Below are 18711 nucleotides of genomic sequence, written 5' to 3' on the forward strand. Positions count from 1 at the left end.
CTTCCCGCGGAGCAGGGAGCCCGATGCGGGGCTCGATCCCAGGACCCTGGGATCATGACCTGAGCTGAAGGCAGACGCTTAACGACTGAGCCACCCAGGCGCCCCCTTACTATTTAAATCTTAATGTGAATTACTTTTTTTTTTTTTAAAGATTTATTTACTTATATGTCAGAGAGAGAGAGAGAGCACAAGCAGGGGGAATGGGAGAGGGAGAAGCAGGCTTCCCGCTGAGCAGGGAGCCCGATGTGGGGCTCGATCCCAGGACCCTGGGATCATGACCTGAGCCAAAGGCAGACGCTTAACGACTGAGCCACCCAGGCGCCCCCCAAGGTAGATTTAATAACTTGCAGGACCACTGTGTTCCCAAGGAAAGCTAATTTAAAACTCGTTATGGGTTCTGAAAAATGTCTGGGCACTGAACAGAAGGAGGTACTCCCTGACTTTCGTAATCTACCAGGAGGTAATTGGTTGTCACCTTAACTCATGGCTGCCTCTTCTTTTTTCCTAATTATTGTTTCTTTGCACTCTTCTCATCGTTTCTGGGCTAGTTGTGGCCTAAATGTTGTGATAGAGAACCGGGTTCACTGGGGGACCCAGTTGTGTCCATCTGTGCCTCTGGCTAGAACAGCCATCTGCTGGTTTTCTTTTGATATTTGGCATTACGTGGTGGGCAGTATCTTTAATGTGTCCGTGTGCTGCGTGACATAGTCACGTTCCCTTTACAAACGAAGAAAAGCTATTAAGGAAGTGGTGGTATGACTTTATACCTGGTTTTTGTCAACAAGTGAGATACTAACATGTCAGCTATTTAAATGACCAAACGTCTGGCATTCTACACGTGTTTGCATGGACTCAAGAGATCATGGAGTTATACAAAGAGAGAGCCTAAAATTTAAGCACAGGGAGCAGAACTGAAGAAGATGGCATGTTGTAGGAATGCCTTTACCTGTAGCATCAATAGCAGTGAGTTTATCTGAAATGCTAACTTAATTTTACTCTGTTATCTGAGGTTTAGAAAGAAGTCATTTGGATAGTATCTCCTCTTTTCTGGCTTAGTCAAAGCTTGTTGGGCATTGAAGAGCTATTTCCGAGTAGGCATGGTTTTTTTTCTTTCTTATGAAATCAAAGCCCCTGGCCACTTAACTAAACATTCATTGAACTTGATTGACAGCGCTTTGATAAAGCCGCTGCCCCCTTGCAACTTTCCTTGAGCTTCAGAAGCTACGGTGTCATTAGACTCAAGCTGCCTTTGAAAGTTAGGAGTTGCTGGGCACCTGGGTGGCTCAGTCGGTTAAGCAACTGCCTTCGGCTCAGGTCATGATCCTGGAGTCCCTGGATCGAGTCCCGCATCGGGCTCCCTGCTCGGCAGGGAGTCTGCTTCTCCCTCTGACCCTCTCATGCTCTGTCTCATTCTCTGTCTCAAATAAATAAATAAAATCTTTAAAAAAAAAAGAAAGGAGTTGCAACTGATTTTCGATTTTATTTATCATTTGGATGAATGTTTTAAATGGTCATGTGTTTCAGGGCTATCCTGAGATTCTATGTACCACCTGACCTAAAGGATGTGGTTGGTGTGAGATTATTATGTAATCACATAATGCTGCTTAACAGGGGTGAATTCAAGAAATTTCATTCTAAATATCAAAAAGCTGAGTTTAGTCACCTCAGAAAGTAAAGGAAGACTGGAGGTCTGAATCAAAAGAAACCTAGCTTCCATTGTTTAATTTTTCCTTTGAAAATAAACATTTATTGAGCAGTGTCAATAAATAATTCAGTAAATTACTGAATCTTGAACACTAATACTATCCTTCGTTGTCATCCATTCACGCCAGGCCGCTGTTCTTCGTTCCAGCCTGGCTCACTGTCCGCCTCTCCAGTACTCCTGTCCATACCCACATGGATGGTGTTCTCAGTGATCTCTCTAGTGATCTTGTCCTTCATCTTACCTCAGCCCCTCACTCTCATTGTCCTATCCCAGATGTTATCATTATCAGTAGTAACTGCGGTCCCTCCAGAATCTCAGTTTAAAGCATCCCCAGCTCTGACTTCCGCCTTGAACCTCCCCAGCTCACTGCTTCTAGTACCTCCAATCCAATAACCTTTTGACCTTATTGATTCTTAAAAGCCATGGATTCTACCACCCTGTCACTGTATCTCACTTTCCTGATGACCTTTCTTTCCTTTATTGCCCAGTTTAAATTCCATGTCATTATTTGCTTGGCAAAATCCAGTCGCAGCTAACTTCATCTCTAAACCCTCAATCTTTTATTTTTATTTTTAATTTAAATTCTATTAATTAACATACAGTGTATTATTAGTTTCAGAGGTAGAGTTCAGTGATTCGTCAGTCTTATATAACACCCAGTGCTCATTACATCACGTGCCCTCCTTAATGTCCATCATCCAGATACCCCCGCCCCTCCAGCAACCCTCAGTTTGTTTCCTATGCTTAAGAGTCTCTTATGGTTTGTCTCCCTCTCTGATTTCATCTTGTTTTATTTTACTCTCCCTTCCCCTATAATCCTCTGTTTTGCTTCCTAAATTCCACGTATGAATGAGATCATATGATAATTGTCGTTCTCTGAGTGATTTATTTTCCTTAGCATAATATACCCTCTAGTTCTATCCAGGTCAATGCAAATGGCAAGATATCATCTTTTTTTTTTTTTTGATGGCTGATTAGTATTCCATTGTATACGTATATACCACATTTTCTTTATCCATTCATGTGTCGATGGACATCTAGGCTCTTTCCATAGTTTGGCTATTGTGGACATTGCTGCTATAAACATTGGGGTGCATGTACCCCTTCGGATCACTACATTTGTATTTTTGGGGTAAATACCCAGTAGTGCAATTGCTGAGTCATAGGATAGCTCTATTTTCAACTTTTTGAGGAACTGCCATACTGTTTTCCAGAGTGGCTGCACCAGTTTACATTCCCGTCCACAGTGTAGGAGGGTTCCCCTTTCTCCGCATCCTTGCCAACATCTGTCGTTTCCTGACTTGTTAATTTTAGCCATTCTGACTGATATGTGAGGTGGTATCTCATTTTGGTTTTGATTTGTATTTCCCTGATGCCGAGTGATGTGGAGCATTTCTTCATGTGTCTGTTGGCCATTTGGATGTCTTCTTTGGACAAATGTCTGTTCATGACTTCTGCCCATTTCTTGATTGGATTATTTGTTCTTTGGATGTTGAGATTGATAAGTTCTTTATAGATTTTGGATACTAGCCCTTTATCTGATATGTCATTTGCAAATATCTTCTCCCATCTGTCGGTTGTCTTTTGGTTTTGTCGACTGTTTCCTTTGCTGTGCAGAAGCTTTTTATCTTGATGAAGTCCCAATAGTTCATTTTTGCCTTTGTTTCCCTTGTGTTTGGAGATGTATCTAGCAAGAAGTTGCTACGACCGAGGTCACAGAGGTTGCTGCCTGTGTTCTCCTCTAGGATTTTGATGGATTCCTGTCTTACGTTTAGGGCTTCATCCATTTGGAGTACATTTTTGTATATGGTATAAGAAAGTGGTCCAGTTTCATTCTTCTGCATGTGGCTGTCTAATTTTCCCAACACCATTTTCTAAACCCTCAATCTTATGTAGAATGTTGCCAGAGAAAAAAGTCATCTTGCAACTGATGTCACTTTTAGTCTGAGACTAGTAATCTCCAGGGGCCACTCATACCGTCCTGCTGCCTGATCCTGGTCCCTTCACTTCTCCATTTTCCCATTATTACTATTTCATACTTTTCTCTCCTCAACACTGCTGCCTCCATCCTTAGTTTTTATCAATAATCTAGTTTCGTGTTTTGCCAAGAAGATAGATGCAGTGAAGAGAGAACTTTGACAAGCTCTCACGGCTGCACACGCTCCTATACCCGCGTCAGTGCCCACCCATGCCTTTCTCCCGCATTCTGACTGGACACAAGGGTTCCTGTCAACCTCTCCACGCCAGACCCAGTCCTCCCCATCAAAGACATAACCCCGGTTTTCTTCCGTCTCCCCATTTAATTAATTTTCTCAATGATTTCTTCCTTCCTTCCTTCCTTTTTTTTTTTTTTTTAAGATTTTATTTATTTGACAGAGAGAGACACAGCAAGAGAGGGAACACAAGCAGGGGGAGTGGGAGAGGGAGAAGCAGGCTTCCCGCGGAGCAGGGAGCCCAATGTGGGGCTCGATCCCAGGGTCCTGGGATCATGACCATAGCCAAAGGCAGACACTTAATGACTGAGCCACCCAGGCACCTCCATTTCTTCCTTTCTTATTGATCATTTTTATCAGCGTGCAAATATGCTTTTTTATTGGTCTTACCAAAAACTTCCCTGTATTGATCCCATATTTTTGTCCAGCCAGTTGTTCCTCCTTTTTTCTCCTTTATAGCAAAATCTCTCCCAGTAATTATCATTACTCATTGTCTCCGATCTGTCTTCCCCCGCTCCCTCTCGATCTAGGCTTTTATTCTTTCCCTCCTTCCTACTTTGCTGACACTGCTAATGTCAAGATCAGCCGTTATACAATTCTCAGCCCTCCTCACGTGGAACTGATAGCATACAGCACCAGCTGATTACTCCAGTCTCTTCGAAGAGGCTTCTAGGCCAGCACGTTCTTCTATGTTTTCTCCAAACTCTGGCTTTTTTTTTTTTTCTTTTCGACTTTGCTGATTATATTAGTTCTCACTGCTTGTCTTTTTAACATTGGATCTTTCCTCTATGTTCTCACATAAATTTGCTTGGCAGTTGCATCCAGGCCTGTGCTTTTTAGTGCTGTTTTGATGCTGAAGACTTTCAACTCCAGTATGTAACAGTCTGTTTACGAGCTTTACCTTAACATCTGAAGGCATCTCAAATGTAACCTCTCCATAACTGAACTCCTGGTGTTTCATCCCAGCATGCTTCATAGTTCGCCCTTCCTTAGTTAAGGGCAACTTTCTCCTTTGGCTTGCGTGGGCCAGAAGCCTTTGAGTCATCCTTGGCAGAGTCATCCTTGGCATTTTTCTCTGACTCATGCTCCGTATCCATTTTATCAGCAAATCTTTTTGACTCTATATTTAGACTATATCCAGAGTCTCACACCTTTTCTGCAATTAGGTGTCATCATCTCTTACTGGTATTGTTGCAGTATCCTGTAATCAGACTTGCCATGTCCCCCTTGCCTGGCTAGAGGCTATTCACCAAATACCAGCTAGAGAGATGGAATATAGTTGAGAGAAGGCATGATTTTGCTCAGTGGCTTCCTCTATCCCTTACCTACTTGTTGACTCAACTCATTGTCATAGTAAAAGAGACCTGATAGTGACCTACAAGGCCCTGTCTGATCTGTGCCACCTCCCCATCCTACCTTCTCAACTCTTCAGCTTTATCTCCTACCACTATTTCTTTTACTCCAGACCAGGCATTCTGGACTTCTTACCTTTCCTCTGATGTAATAAGAAATGCCCCATACCCCAGGACCTTTGCACTTGCCGATCTCTCTGCCTGGAACACTTACTCCCTCAGATATATGCACAGTGCACTTTCTCACTTCCTTCAACTCTTTCTGTATATGTCATCTCTCACTGAGGTCTTCTTGACCCTCCTATTTAAAATCACAGTAGGCCTCCTGCTTGTAATTTTTTTACTCTTTTTAGTATCATGATTCTTTTGTTACAGATGATAAATTGAGGGAGTTTAGTAATTTGTGGAGATAGCACTGAAAACCAGATCTGTCTTACCTCATGACACAATCACTGTATGTGTTAATTTACTCATTGGGATACTGTGTGTACGAACTTTATATCAGGTTAATGGCATTATACATAGAGGAAGTCATCATTATCATGCAATTTACGTGTGTTCTTATCCACATCATTACCTTTTGGGGAGAAAATAGAAACAGATTTTTAACATACGGTTCATGTCACTGCAGCTTGTTGGAGAGAGTTGTTAAATTAAGCTGTTTCCTCAGACCAGGCGTGAGTTTGAGTAACAGTTCTGAGAAACTCAACTTTTCTGTCTTCTAGCAGCAAAAAAGGCTGTATTTAGGGGCGCCTGGGTGGTTCAGTCAGTTGAGCGTCTGCCTTTGGATTGGGTCATGATCTCAGGGTCCTGGGATCGAACCCCGCATCGGGCTCTCTGTTCAGTGGGGAGTCTACTTCTCTCTCTCCCTCTGTGTTCTCTCTCTTGCTCTCTCTCAAATGAGTAGATAAAGTCTTTAGAAAAAAAATAAAAGGCTGTTATCTACTGAGATGGCAAATACCTGAATCCAGGGAACTTGAAGTGGCAGGGACTAAGTAAGAACACTGCTTACCTGGTTAAGGTGGCTCAGGCATTCCAGGGATGTGGATTCCACAGGAGGCGGCTAGAATCTTTGTTCATTTTCTACTAATGAATTGTTCTTAGTTCAGTGGAGCCCTAGATTTTCAGAACTTATCAAGCTATTCGCAGTCAAATAGGGAACTGATGAGTGATAGAGGTCACAATTTCAGAAGATAGTCACAGATGGTGATGAGTATGAATCATGGTTTTAAGTTTTTGCACCTGCTTGTAGAGTGCAGACAACAGGTTGTGTCTGGCTGGTGTTTCCCAGCACCTGCCCTATTTGTGGTCCATATTCAAAAGGAATGATTGAGCTGAGAGTGGATTCTGTGCACCAAGAAGAACCGGTGTCCCTCAATCATGGGACTGAAATATGCATCTCCGATCTGTCCACAGACTTTTGGTCACCTGGCCAGACTGGGGTCATTATTTGCGTCTCTCCAGCACCCCAAAATTGGGATTTTTCAGGAAATGCTGATATTGGCTGACGGGTGGTGAAATTTCAAATGAGAATTGAACACTAGTAACATGCACCTTGTTCCAGTGCAAAGCCTGAGGTGTTTATCAAGCACTTTTAATTTGAAGAGTCTCAAACTCCAAATTCTGTCTTTTCCTTAGTGGGTAGAGCTGAAATCTCTGCTCAGCTCTTTGGGCTTCCAGCTGCCATCTGCTGGGTTCTCTGAGTCTCCTACAGCCATAGAGGTCAGCCAAAGATTTGAACAGTTTATGCACAGACTTTGGGGTGCCCCTATGTGTTGTTCTTCTTTTAGGGGCTTCGTTCCTCAGTGTCTAGCCACTGGCAGCCCTGAACCCCATTCTCTCATTCTCTCACCACCAAGCTAATAAAGACTGAGTCTGTCTTGTTTGAATCCTAGCAGTCCCTTGTCACAGAGAGTGGAGAAGCCCCCTCAGGGGACAAGACTTATAAATGTTATTTTTATCCACTGCCCTTCCTTTCTTTCAAGGGTCAAGCCCCCTTTGGGTTAGGCGCGCTTTTTGGCTCTCCAATGCCTTTAAGTCAGTTATTTGTTATATTGTGTCCAGAGTTGATAATAGATATGGGCGGGTTAGTCTGTAAAAAGCTACTCGACTCCTTACTAAATTGGTAACCTCAACATATTGATACATAATTTTCATTGTCATTCAGTTCAAAATATTTTATAATTTCCTTATAATTTCTTCCTTGAGCCGTGGATATTTAGACATATTTAAAATTTTTTTCTAATTTAGGATTTTCTAACTCTCTTTCTGTTATTGGCTTCTAGCTTAGTTCCATCGTGGTCAGGGAATACACCCTGTTATGATTTTAATCCTTCAGAATATGTTGAGATTGGATGTATAGCCCAGTCTGTGGTCAGTGAATGTCCATGTTCTGCTTCCTTGAAAAGGGTTTGTATTCTTGGCTGTTGGGTGCAGTGTCCTCTGCTTGTCAGTTAGGTTGTATTTGCTAATCATATACCAATCTTCTCTAGTCCTGCCTTTTTATTTTGGTATGCTTTTTCTGTCAGTTACTGAGATTGGTATATTAATATCTCCCACCATATTGGGAATTTATCCTTTTTTCCTTTTAATTCTGTTAATTTTTTTTCCTTTTTTTTTTTTTAAAGATTTTATTTATTTGACAGAGAGAGCACAAGCAGAGGGAGAGAGAGGGAGAAGCAGGCTCCTGAGCAAGGAGCCTCATGTAGGGCTCGGTCCCAGGACCCTGGGATCAAGACCCACGCCGAAGGCAGCCGCTTAACCGACTGAGCCACCCAGGCGACCCTCTGTTAATTTTTCTAATTTCTTTGGAGCCTGTGTTCCATGAGTGTAAATTTAGAATTATGTCCTCCCTTTGAATTGTACCCTTTAAAACTATGAATTTTCCTGCTTTATCTCTGGTAATGCCTTTTCCCCTAAAGTCTACTTTGTCCACTAATCCTGTGGTGACACCTTGTTTTGGTTAGGGTTTTCATTGTTTGTTTTCTTTCCTTTTACTTTTGAGTCTTCTGTTATCTTTATTGTCTCAGTGTTTTCTTTTAGGTAGTTGGGTTTTGCTTTCTTTTATCCCAGAGGGACAACCTTTCTTTCAGTTGAAACGCTAAGATTACTTACAGTTAATATAATTATTATGTTTGTATTTAAACCAGCCCTCATACTAGTTATCTTCTATTTCCTTCACCTCTTCTATGCTGTTTTTCTCCATCACCATTAACTCCCTGAGTTTTTGGTTGTGCTGTGTATTACATCACTCCCATTTGTCATATAAGGACTATTTTTTCTTTTTTTTAGGAAAAGATAGAGTTTTCAACACGCCATTGTGTGAACAAGGAATCGTTGGGTTTGGAATTGGGATCGCAGTCACTGGAGCGACCGCTATTGCAGAAATTCAGTTTGCAGATTATATTTTCCCTGCTTTCGATCAGGTAAGAAGGTTTCATTATACTGTAATTGAACATTTCTTTTTCTTTTTTTTTTTTAAAGATTTTATTTATTTATGAGAGTGAGTGAGAGCATGAGCAGGGGGAGGGGCAGAGGGAGAGGGAGAGGCAGGCTCGCCACTGAGCAGGGATGATCCTGGGGTCATGACCTGAGCCGAAGGCAGACACTTAACTGACTGGGCCACCCAGGCACCCCTCTAATTAAACATTTCTTAGATTAAGTCCATGAAGTGTTGGGAGTTTTGCCTCCACTCTCCCACCTCTGATCTTGGGGATTTTTAGGTCGTCTTTGAGCTAATGCATTAGGAGTTATTTTGTTATGTGCATATATTTAAAGATCTAATAAAATGGTTAAGGAAAGGGATGGAAATAAAGGACTCCTTGTGACCTGTCCTTCTTCTCCCCTTCCAAGATTGTTAATGAAGCTGCCAAGTACCGCTATCGCTCTGGGGATCTTTTTAATTGTGGAAGCCTCACTATCCGGGCCCCTTGGGGCTGTGTCGGCCATGGGGCTCTTTATCATTCTCAGAGTCCTGAAGCTTTTTTTGCTCACTGCCCAGGAATCAAGGTATCCTCATTTATGTACTTTATTTGTTCTCTGTTGGATATTTCCATTTTGGTTTGTTCTGTTAACTGATATGATTATCTAGAGGAAAGCAAACAGGATTTATGGAATTTATGTGAATTTAATTGGTTTTTTTTAGAAAGAGAGTATTTATTTTAGATCAGCTCTCCAGTTCCCAGGTTTATAGAATATTCTTGTTGAAGTAGCACTGGCTTAACCCTGACATTAATTTCACCAACTTCAAAGGATGAGATAGAGAACATAGTTGGTTTAACTTCCCCCTCTTTCAAAGCTCTGTTTCTTTCTAATGGGGCTTTCTCACTTAACCGATTCTGGGTTAATTTTAATAAATCTACTGTTTAATACATATTTACCTCAAAGTCAGAGGGATAGGACTTTAGCTTCAGTCTAAGAGAAACCCTTGAAATCCAGATGTGTTTTCCAGGTAAGGTAATACTCAATCAAACAATTTTGAAGCATCTGTCTTTCAAAGCCTTCCATAATAATCTTACGCCTTTCACAATAGTTTAGGTCTTTTGATTTAAAAAAAAAGTGGCTTTTTTTTGCATATTTTATGTTAATTTTTTACATTATCTTTTCTATTTCTATTTACTGAAGAGCTTTCTAGGGCATCGTGATGGAAACTCCTATGTCCACCCAGTGATGTATGTGTGTTTGATAACATGAACTGGTTGTAAACACATGTATTTTATTTTTATTTTTTCTACCAGAGCAGTCATAATTTTTTTTTTTTTTTTTTAGTTGAGTAGGGGTTGCATAATTTTTCAATGTAAGCTGGAAGTGGTAGGTTGGGACAGAAGCCACATTTGAAACAATACTTATTTTTGTGCTTGAGCTGAACACTGATTCACATTTAAAGTTTATGATCTTACCCAGAATTTTTAAGAAGAGATTTTTTTTTCCACAATCTCCCAACTTTCTCCACTTGCCCCTTGCCCTCTTTTTAATCCCAAATGAAAATAGTACAAAATGCTAAAAATACATGAGGAAAGGAGATGAAGAGAAACTAAAGTAGGAACCTAAAGACATTGTATAGTATGGTAAGCGATGTGTTCAGCAGTCTGTTTTTACAGAAAAGAGTGAGATTTGTGCTATTTTTTAAATAAGAATCCTAAAGTTTTAGGATGGTGTGAAATTGATTTTGAAAGCCAAATGTAGTTTCAAGGAATCTTATTTGAGTCTTTGAGATAAACTCAGATTTATTTTAATAACTCTTCCCATGTAACACTGGTATTCACTGGTATTTATGCAGTTATTTAACAGTCATTAAAAACTAGACATAAGCTTGTGATTTGAGGCAAAATGGTGTAGTTAGAGCTTAGGGTCTGGTGTCAGAACTGTAGAAGAATCCCTGGTCAAGCAATCAATGTGACTTTGGACAAATTATTTGATCTCTCTTTTAATCCTTTGTGTCTCTTTCTAAATTGGGGAAAATAATAATAGTATGGGTTGCTGTGAACAGTAGATCCACATAGAGTGCTTGGCCCAGTTAACACTTGTGCCACCTTCTGTGATCATCTTCCTCCTTCTCAAAGGCCTTCTCAAGAGGAAGTGGGCAGTATCCACACTTTCCTTTCAGCTTTGCAATAACCAGACATTACAGTGCCCAGATCGTAAAGTTCAGCGGATTATTTTCCACTTAGGAAATGAAGACCCTGTGTTTCATGGGAAAGGAGGAGATTTTGGTATATTAAAATTGGAGAAGAATTGCATGCCCTTTGAAAGTAGCAGTAGAGTATTAGTGGAAAAGTTTTTTTTATAGGTGAATATAGGAAGATATCGACAACTTTGCTTCTTGCAGATTCCTTTTAGTATACATATGCAAGTTTAGCTTTTTAAGAGAACAGTATCTTAGCTACCGGACTATGATGGACATGTGATAAATACTTGTTTAACAATGGAATTTTTTTGGGATGGGACAATATGTAACATTTATAATGGTAATTAAGCTAAAAATACAAGATCCCTGCAATTAGTAACAATTAGTTACTGAAATATCAACCCTTCTTATAAGTGAGTTTACTGGGCTACATTTTGTACTGAAATGGTCTTTAAAAAAAAAAAAAATCTGTTTTTGCAGGTGGTTGTACCCAGAAGCCCTTTCCAGGCCAAGGGACTTCTTTTGTCATGCATAGAGGATAAAAATCCTTGTATATTTTTTGAACCTAAAATACTTTACAGGGCAGCAGGTAAAGGTTTCCTTTATTTTATATTTGTGACTGTCTTTATGCATTTTGTTTCACACAGCTCCAAAGAATTGTAACCTTTTTTTTTAAAAGCTTGATTTGTATTTTCCTTGTTTATAGAAAATTCTGATTGCTTTCTTCTATATTTATTTTGTCTTTCGCTGTTTATTTTATGCTTACTTTAGGGAAAAATCCATCTAGCTGTTTTAGGTTCTGATTGTGGAAACAAAGGAGCAATGTGAAATGGTAGCAAGAACATAGAGACTATGTTTAGCCACATAGTAGATGCTTAGGAAATGTAGGTTGAATGGCAAAGTGAATGAGTGCATTGTACCAAATAATATCAAATGTCCTTTTAGCTATGGGTCTTCCTCTAAATCAGGATACATTTGATAGCAAAGGGGGCACTATCAGTGCTATAGCTTTAGGCCAACACTAGACTGATTGTCTAAAAGGCAAACTGAGATGTTCAGTCACCCTACCTTGAGCTCAGAATCATAATTCTGCAACCTTCATCTGTGACTGCTTATTTATTACCTATAATGGAAATTTTAAATATCAAGCTATTCTGTCTGACGTATATTTTATTTTGAATATAAAGAACATTGCTTTGGTAAATCATTCTTTTTCTTGAATAGTTAAGCTTATCATTTTTTATTGACATGATTTACATACAGTAAATGGCACAGATATTCAGTATTCAGTTTGATAGATTTTTTTTGACAGTCTTACACATCCAGGTAAAGACTGTGAAAAACAAAATCTAGAACAATTTCATCACTCCAGGAAGCTTCTTCTGCCTCTTCCCTGCCAATCTATTTTCTCTACCCCAAACTTAGCCACTTTCTGATTCTGTCCCCAGAGATTAGTTGCACATGTGTTAGGGCTTCATAGAAATCAATCATACCATATGTATTCTTTTGTGTTTGCCTCCTTTGCTCAACCTCATGTTTTGAGATTCATTCACATTGTTGCTTATCAACAGTTTATGCCTTTTTCATTGCTGAGTAGTATTTCTGCTGTATGACTATAATCACGATTTATCCAGTCTCCTGTTGATGAATAAATGTCCATCACTGTTTTCAGTTTTGCCTATCTTGTACAAGGTTGCTAGGGACATTCTTGAATAGGTGCTTTGTGAACATACTCTTTCCTTTCTTTTGAGTAATAAACATCCAGGAATGGAATTGGCATTTCATAGGGTAGATGTTGATTTAACTTGGTAAGAATTTACTGAAGAGTTTTTCAAAGCAGTTATACCATTTTATACTTCCATTGGAAAATTTTCAGAGTTCCAGTGCTCTTAAGTTAAACATATTTTAAATGGAATCTTTACATTTTTTAGGAACTCTGTTGTGATTTATATCTCATTATGGAATTAAAAATAACATAAGAATTTAAAGTCTTGAGGTGAATAGGAAAACACGGAAGGTGTACACTGAGTAGCTATTTGATTGCTAATTACTTTAGATCCCCTATGGATATTATATTTGTAAGGCCAACTAACTGTGCAAGCTTATCAATTAATGCAGATTTTTTTCAGTACATATTTAATAAATGGAGAGTGAATAAGAAACTTAGAAAAGTAATATTCATTTTGCTGCAAATTTGGAAATCAAGATTGGTAAAGGAAATGTGTAATGTTACAGGATTCCTGCTAAGAGAATGAACTTGAGAAATTTGTTGTAGCCTTGGCACTGGGAGAGATTATGAAAAACACTGATGAGGAATGGGGCTCAAAGGTTTTTCAGAAGTTTCCCAATGATTATGTGCCATTTCATGGACTTTAACTCTGAATCTTTTCTTGACCTCCAGGGGCTCAGTAAAGAGCAAAATAGGTTCTTTCACAGTGAGAGAGTTTCTCTGCAGAAGAAAGTAGTCTAGGAAAAAAGAGCGAGCCACCAAAACTTTCATATCTGTGTTCTCTAGAGTTGATCCCTGGGCCAGCAGCCTAAGCCTCCTGGGAGCTTATTAGAAATGCACATTGTCAGGCCTCGCTTCATGACCTGCTGAATTAGGACCCCCGGGAGTGAGGCTCAGCTGTCTCTTAGCAGCCCTCCTGGTGACTCTGACTCCAACTAAATTTTGAGAACCAGTGCTTCATATCAGTTCTGAAACAGTAACTGATGCTGCCTGTCTCTATTTATCTTATTTGATTCTCGGTTCTTAGAATTCAGGACGCTCCTAACCTATGGTTTTCTTAGACTTACCTTCTGGTTCTATCGGTATCTTCCAGTTGACCATATTATTGGAAGGGATGGGGAGGGGAGGTGCGCTGCCTGTTCTGCCTCTGGTTCTTCATTGCCCTCCATGCAGCGGCTCTTCCTAGCTCTGCTCATCTCTCCGGTCTGCTTCACGCTGCTGGAGGAAACACCAAACTTCCCCGCTGTTCAGAATGATATAAAAAGGAACGGAGCATTTTTGGTTCAGTAATCTGAGATTATTTGTAGAAGACATTTCTGTATTAACAGAATCAGATAGAGCAATGAAAGAAGATACTGTAGGTTTATCACAGAGGCCACTTAGAAGTGGTGGCAATGGGAAGACTTTTAATATCCATAAATAATAATTTAATAGGTTGACTGTTATTCTTACATTCTTTTTGAATTTTCAGCATACATTTGGGAATAGTTAAAATAGCGTAGACCAAAGGTATGAACCCTTACGTTTAGAGTTTTTTAAAGGAATTCATACTGGGAAGGTTCACAAATGTATTTTAAATACTAGGCTGACAATCCTTTGCAAAAATAATCGGGAGTTGTATTCATTACATGACAGCCCATTTAGGTTAATTACTAAGTAATCTTAATTAAACAAAACATAGTCATATGTAAGTAAAGATAACTTTTGAGTATAATGCAATGTTTATAAAATCTATGTATGGAATGCCCTCTTAAACATAGATATATTCATGAGGTAGATGATTCTAAAAAAAGTTAGATACATTATTTAGGCTAACAGTAAACCCTTGGTAAGGCCTTAAGTAAGACAGAAATTTATTTCTCTCTCACATAAATATCAGGCACCAGAATCCTGTCTGGTTTCTCCATTTGTCTTTGTGACTTTCCAGCTTCTGGTCCCAGATGGCTGCTTTGCTCCCAACTCACAGAAACATTTCAGCCACAAGGAAGGGGGAAGGAAGGGAGGGGAAAAGAATTCTCCTTCTCTTAAAGAATGACTTGGAAATTGCACATATTAAATCTGTGCATATTCCATTGGTCAGAACTTCATCACGGTGCCACACCCAGTCACAAAGGAGGCTGAGAAAAGTTGTCTTTAGCTTAGTGCCCAACTAAAAATTTTATTATGCAATGATGAGAGATGGATATTAACAACTACCAGTATCTGCCACAGTTGCCTGTATGGTTTCCAGAAGAAGTCATAGATTTTAAGGAGGGAAGAGAACTGATAGCAGTAATAATTATTTACCCTTTGACCCATAGTCTTCCTCTAAGAATCTATTTCAGAGATAGACTAATAAAAGTCTGAAAAAATATTAATGTTCACTACAGCACTATTCATAAGGGCAAGGACTAAAAACAACCCATTTGTCCATCACTAGGGGACTTGGGGTTGCTTGAATAAGCTAAGTTATATCCATCTGATGGATTATAATGAGCACATCTCTAGATACTGCTGTATCAGTCAAGGTTTGATCAGAGATGCAAAACACAAGATCTAATGAAGAATATATAGCTATAATATATATAATTATAGAAGCTGAACAGTCTATGAAAATTGTTGCTTCTGTATTTGGTGCTGTCTACTGAAATCTGTAGGGTTGATTGTCAGGCAGGGAAGATGGACATGAAGTAGGAGAGAACAAGGACAAACTAGAGCCTGCTAGGATGGATTGGAACCCAATGGATAGTCTGGAACTGATGTCTAGCTCTTACTACCTCCAAACCTTAGTGTGAGGAGAGACTGGTCATTAAACTGGGCTGGGAGGCTTTAACAGCTTGTCTAGGAAATGGTAAGGGCCTGAATTAGCAGAGGGGGGTGGGTTGGGAATTTCTTAGATTATATGAAATACTTGGTGTCTAAATGAATTTCAGGAGGGGAAAGAAGAGGGAAGTGTTGAGTAAGGATAGGATAAGATTTCCTTGTCTGATAATAATAGAATGGTAGATTAGATACCCTAAAATGAATGGTTGGTATCTATATGTGTATTTAATTTGGATGTATACTGAACTGGTACAGAAAAAAAAGAAGGAAAATGAAGGAAAAACTCCTGGTTTAGCCAGAAATTATAAACCAAGGGAGAATTAGCTGAACGATAAGGCCAAAGAAGTTAGCAGAATGTAATCTAGAGAAATAAAGAAAAGGAAAGTATGAGAGAGATGTTGAATAGGAAGGGAGGATGAGAAGGCCTAAATATACCTGGGGAACAGAAGAGTGCACTTTCTAATAATGTTCATTAATAGAATTTTGTTGAGAAGTAATTCCCTGGCATATTTTGCCATTGCGCCATTGTAACTAGGTGAATACAATAGGAAATTTCAGGAAAGCATCATCTGTTACTTGCTTTTTCCTCGTCATTAAGGTAAGCTGTTATTTCCCCCAATTTTGAGTCATGTTCTATACATAATTCCCGAAATAAAGTATTTATAGGATACCAGATAAAGAATTCCTTAGGAAGCCAAAATATTTGACATCTATAAAAATAAACTTGCTAACTCAAAGAATTTTCCTATAATATATAATTTTATCTACATTATTTATGTCACTAAATGCTGTTTGAGATTGATTTAATTGTAGAGGCTTTAGCTCAGAGTCTTAGTGCACAGCTCTCTCTCATTTAGCTTTTTACCATCTATTGGTCCCTTATTTTCCTGCTAGGACCTATTCTTCCCATGGCCACTGCTCTTACCTGACTCTTTGTGGTTCTAAAGGGGCTGCCATGATCTCCAGTGATGATATGAGGCTCAAGCCCAGCTATTCTGACTTTTCTGGGATTTTATATATGGAGACAGAGCTGCATTTTCTATGGGTGGTTTGCCCAGAATGACGTGAGACTGGGGCCTAGTTCCCTGACAGCTTAGTGAATGATGGTCTTTAGTAGAAGATTGTGGGAAGGAAGGAGAGAAATAGAAACCAAAAGTGAAAATCCTCACCATTTTGATTCTTTAGGTCCTTAAAGTTCCTTGAGTTACTCTAGTTCCTTTGATCTTCCTCTGTTTAAATGGACGGATCCGGGGGAAACCTATTAATCTCATTTTAGGTATAATCTCCTTTGAGTTCTAGTCCTCTGTAGACTTTACTAATAAAATAGGTAATCTTGACTGGTGTAATACATAATCTTGATAGAGAAAAGATGCTTCTCTTTTAATATGAAGCTATCCCTAGTTTGATTAGTATAGTCAACAGCCTTTCATGATTTAATATAAATGCTACTTTTGTCCTAATGGCTGAAATAGGAGCCCTATCTGTTTATGTATAATGGAATTTACTTCATAAGTTTGTTGAGAGGATTAAGTTGGATAATGCATGTGTGTATCTGCCTCATCTTTAAGCACTTTTTGAACACTTAAGTACTAACATAGTCCTGTATTGCATAGACAGAAGGACTATTTCAATTAATCCTCATAATAGCCTTATCAGAAAAATTCTGTCACCATGACCATTTTATAGATGAGGAACCCCTGGGCATTAGAGAAGTTAAGCAACTTGCTCAAAGCCACACAGCTAGATTTCAAACCCCATTTGTCTGTTTCCAGAGCCAGGTATTGGGCATTTATGACACCAGTGGTTCCACTGGATCTTCACAAGAGCCCTCTGGGGTGGTGGTATCCTGAAACTGAAGTTGAGAGTTTTCAGAAACTTGCTCACAGAGGAGTAAGTGGTAATTAGATTTAAACCAAGAGGTTCTGACCCCAAAGGCTGCCTTCTTTCTAACATTGCCCAATTTTACGTCCCGCCTAAACTTTATTGAATGGAGGGCATAAATAAAACAACTTTCTCCAGCATCCTAGTTTCGTGCCAAGAAATATGCCATTTTAAAGATTTACCCACAGAATTAAAATGATCTACTTTTAATTTTTTAATTTTTATTTTTTTCAGTATTTTATTTATTTGACAGAGAGAGAGTGAGAGAGGGAACATAAGCAGGGGGAGTGGGAGAGGGAGAAGCAGGCCTCCCGTGGAGCAGGGAGCCCGATGCAGAGCTTGATCCCAGGACCCTGGGACCATGTCCTGAGCTGAAGGCAGATGTTTAACGACTGAGCCACCCAGGCGCTCCTAAAATGATCTACTTTTTAATTGAATGGAAATCTGTACTATCAATAGCTATGCTTTGAGGCAGTACATCCCTTATGTAGTGTGTAGTCCAAGGTTTGAATATGTACTGTGTTAATTTCTCCATTGGCTTAGGATTAATTTGCTTCTTTGAAAGTTATGAAAACTATATATGTCACAAATCCAGTGTGGTTACGGATGGGGTTTGGGAGCCTGTGGTTCATGCATTCATTAAGGGACCTAGTCCTTCATTCCTAGCTAGAGGCCAAGGCAGCTGAGCAATGTCTCTTCCTGCATTTTGAGGAGAGGGGGTGAAACCATTTGGTGAAGGCACAGCATTGTCCTTGTCACAGCTCTTCTCGACCTCTCTGATTCCCTCCTTTTTGGGCCCAGTCTCTATCCTGTTCCGTATGTTCAAACATCTGTGCTATGGTGACTCTCCACATGTCTGGGTTACAATGATACTTGAAATGATTTCTTTCAGTTCAGCCATTAACTTTATGAACTGTAAAGATGAAAGTAAAAATAGGTAATCCATTCTTTATGCAGCAATTTTCTTGAATTTTGTTTCTACTTATGTTGAATATATAATAAATAAATGTAGAACCTGTATCTTCTAAATTTGGAAGGAAAATATTTCTGTATTATTCTAATTTTGATATGTAAATGCAATTAAACTTTCAAAAATGGGAGAGGTATGTTTAGAAAAGACAGATCTAGAAGAGCAATCTAGTCAGTGTCAAAAATGTACAAAATTGTTATGATTCAAAAAGAAAATGAGTCAGTGTGACATTATCAGATATAGGCATCTTGTAGAGAAGCTTTGCTTTTATCCTTTTTGAGCTTTTTGGATTTATTTAATTGAAATTGATTCATGACATCAGTGATAATGAAGTAAATACGGCTTTCATCTATGGTGGTTCTAGTGGGGAAAAAAAAAGACTAAAAGTCTTGTGGTGCTTCATTTCTAGGATTCAGATGACCCTTTCAGGCAA

At 39.2% G+C, this 18711-nt stretch overlaps 1 protein-coding gene across 6 annotated transcripts in view; it reads left to right on the forward strand.

Moving 5' to 3' along the window:
- The window catches only part of BCKDHB (branched chain keto acid dehydrogenase E1 subunit beta), a 205376-nt gene that overhangs the window by 36841 nt on the left and 149824 nt on the right, over window positions 1–18711 (forward strand). For all 6 annotated transcript variants that reach the window (XR_014147773.1, XR_014147774.1, XR_014147775.1 and 3 more), the window contains exons 4-6: window positions 8562–8695; window positions 9123–9278; window positions 11377–11485. Coding sequence is in view for 3 of the 6 variants with exons in the window: in XM_081828584.1 (XP_081684710.1) it covers window positions 8562–8695; window positions 9123–9278; window positions 11377–11485 (399 nt within the window). In the remaining 3 variants the exon portion in view is untranslated. The remainder of the gene's footprint in view (window positions 1–8561; window positions 8696–9122; window positions 9279–11376; window positions 11486–18711) is intronic.

The sequence above is a fragment of the Leptonychotes weddellii genome, chromosome 8 (genome assembly GCF_054177405.1).
Source record: "Leptonychotes weddellii isolate Sample4059 chromosome 8, ASM5417740v2, whole genome shotgun sequence".
NCBI classification, from domain to species: Eukaryota; Metazoa; Chordata; class Mammalia; order Carnivora; family Phocidae; genus Leptonychotes; species Leptonychotes weddellii.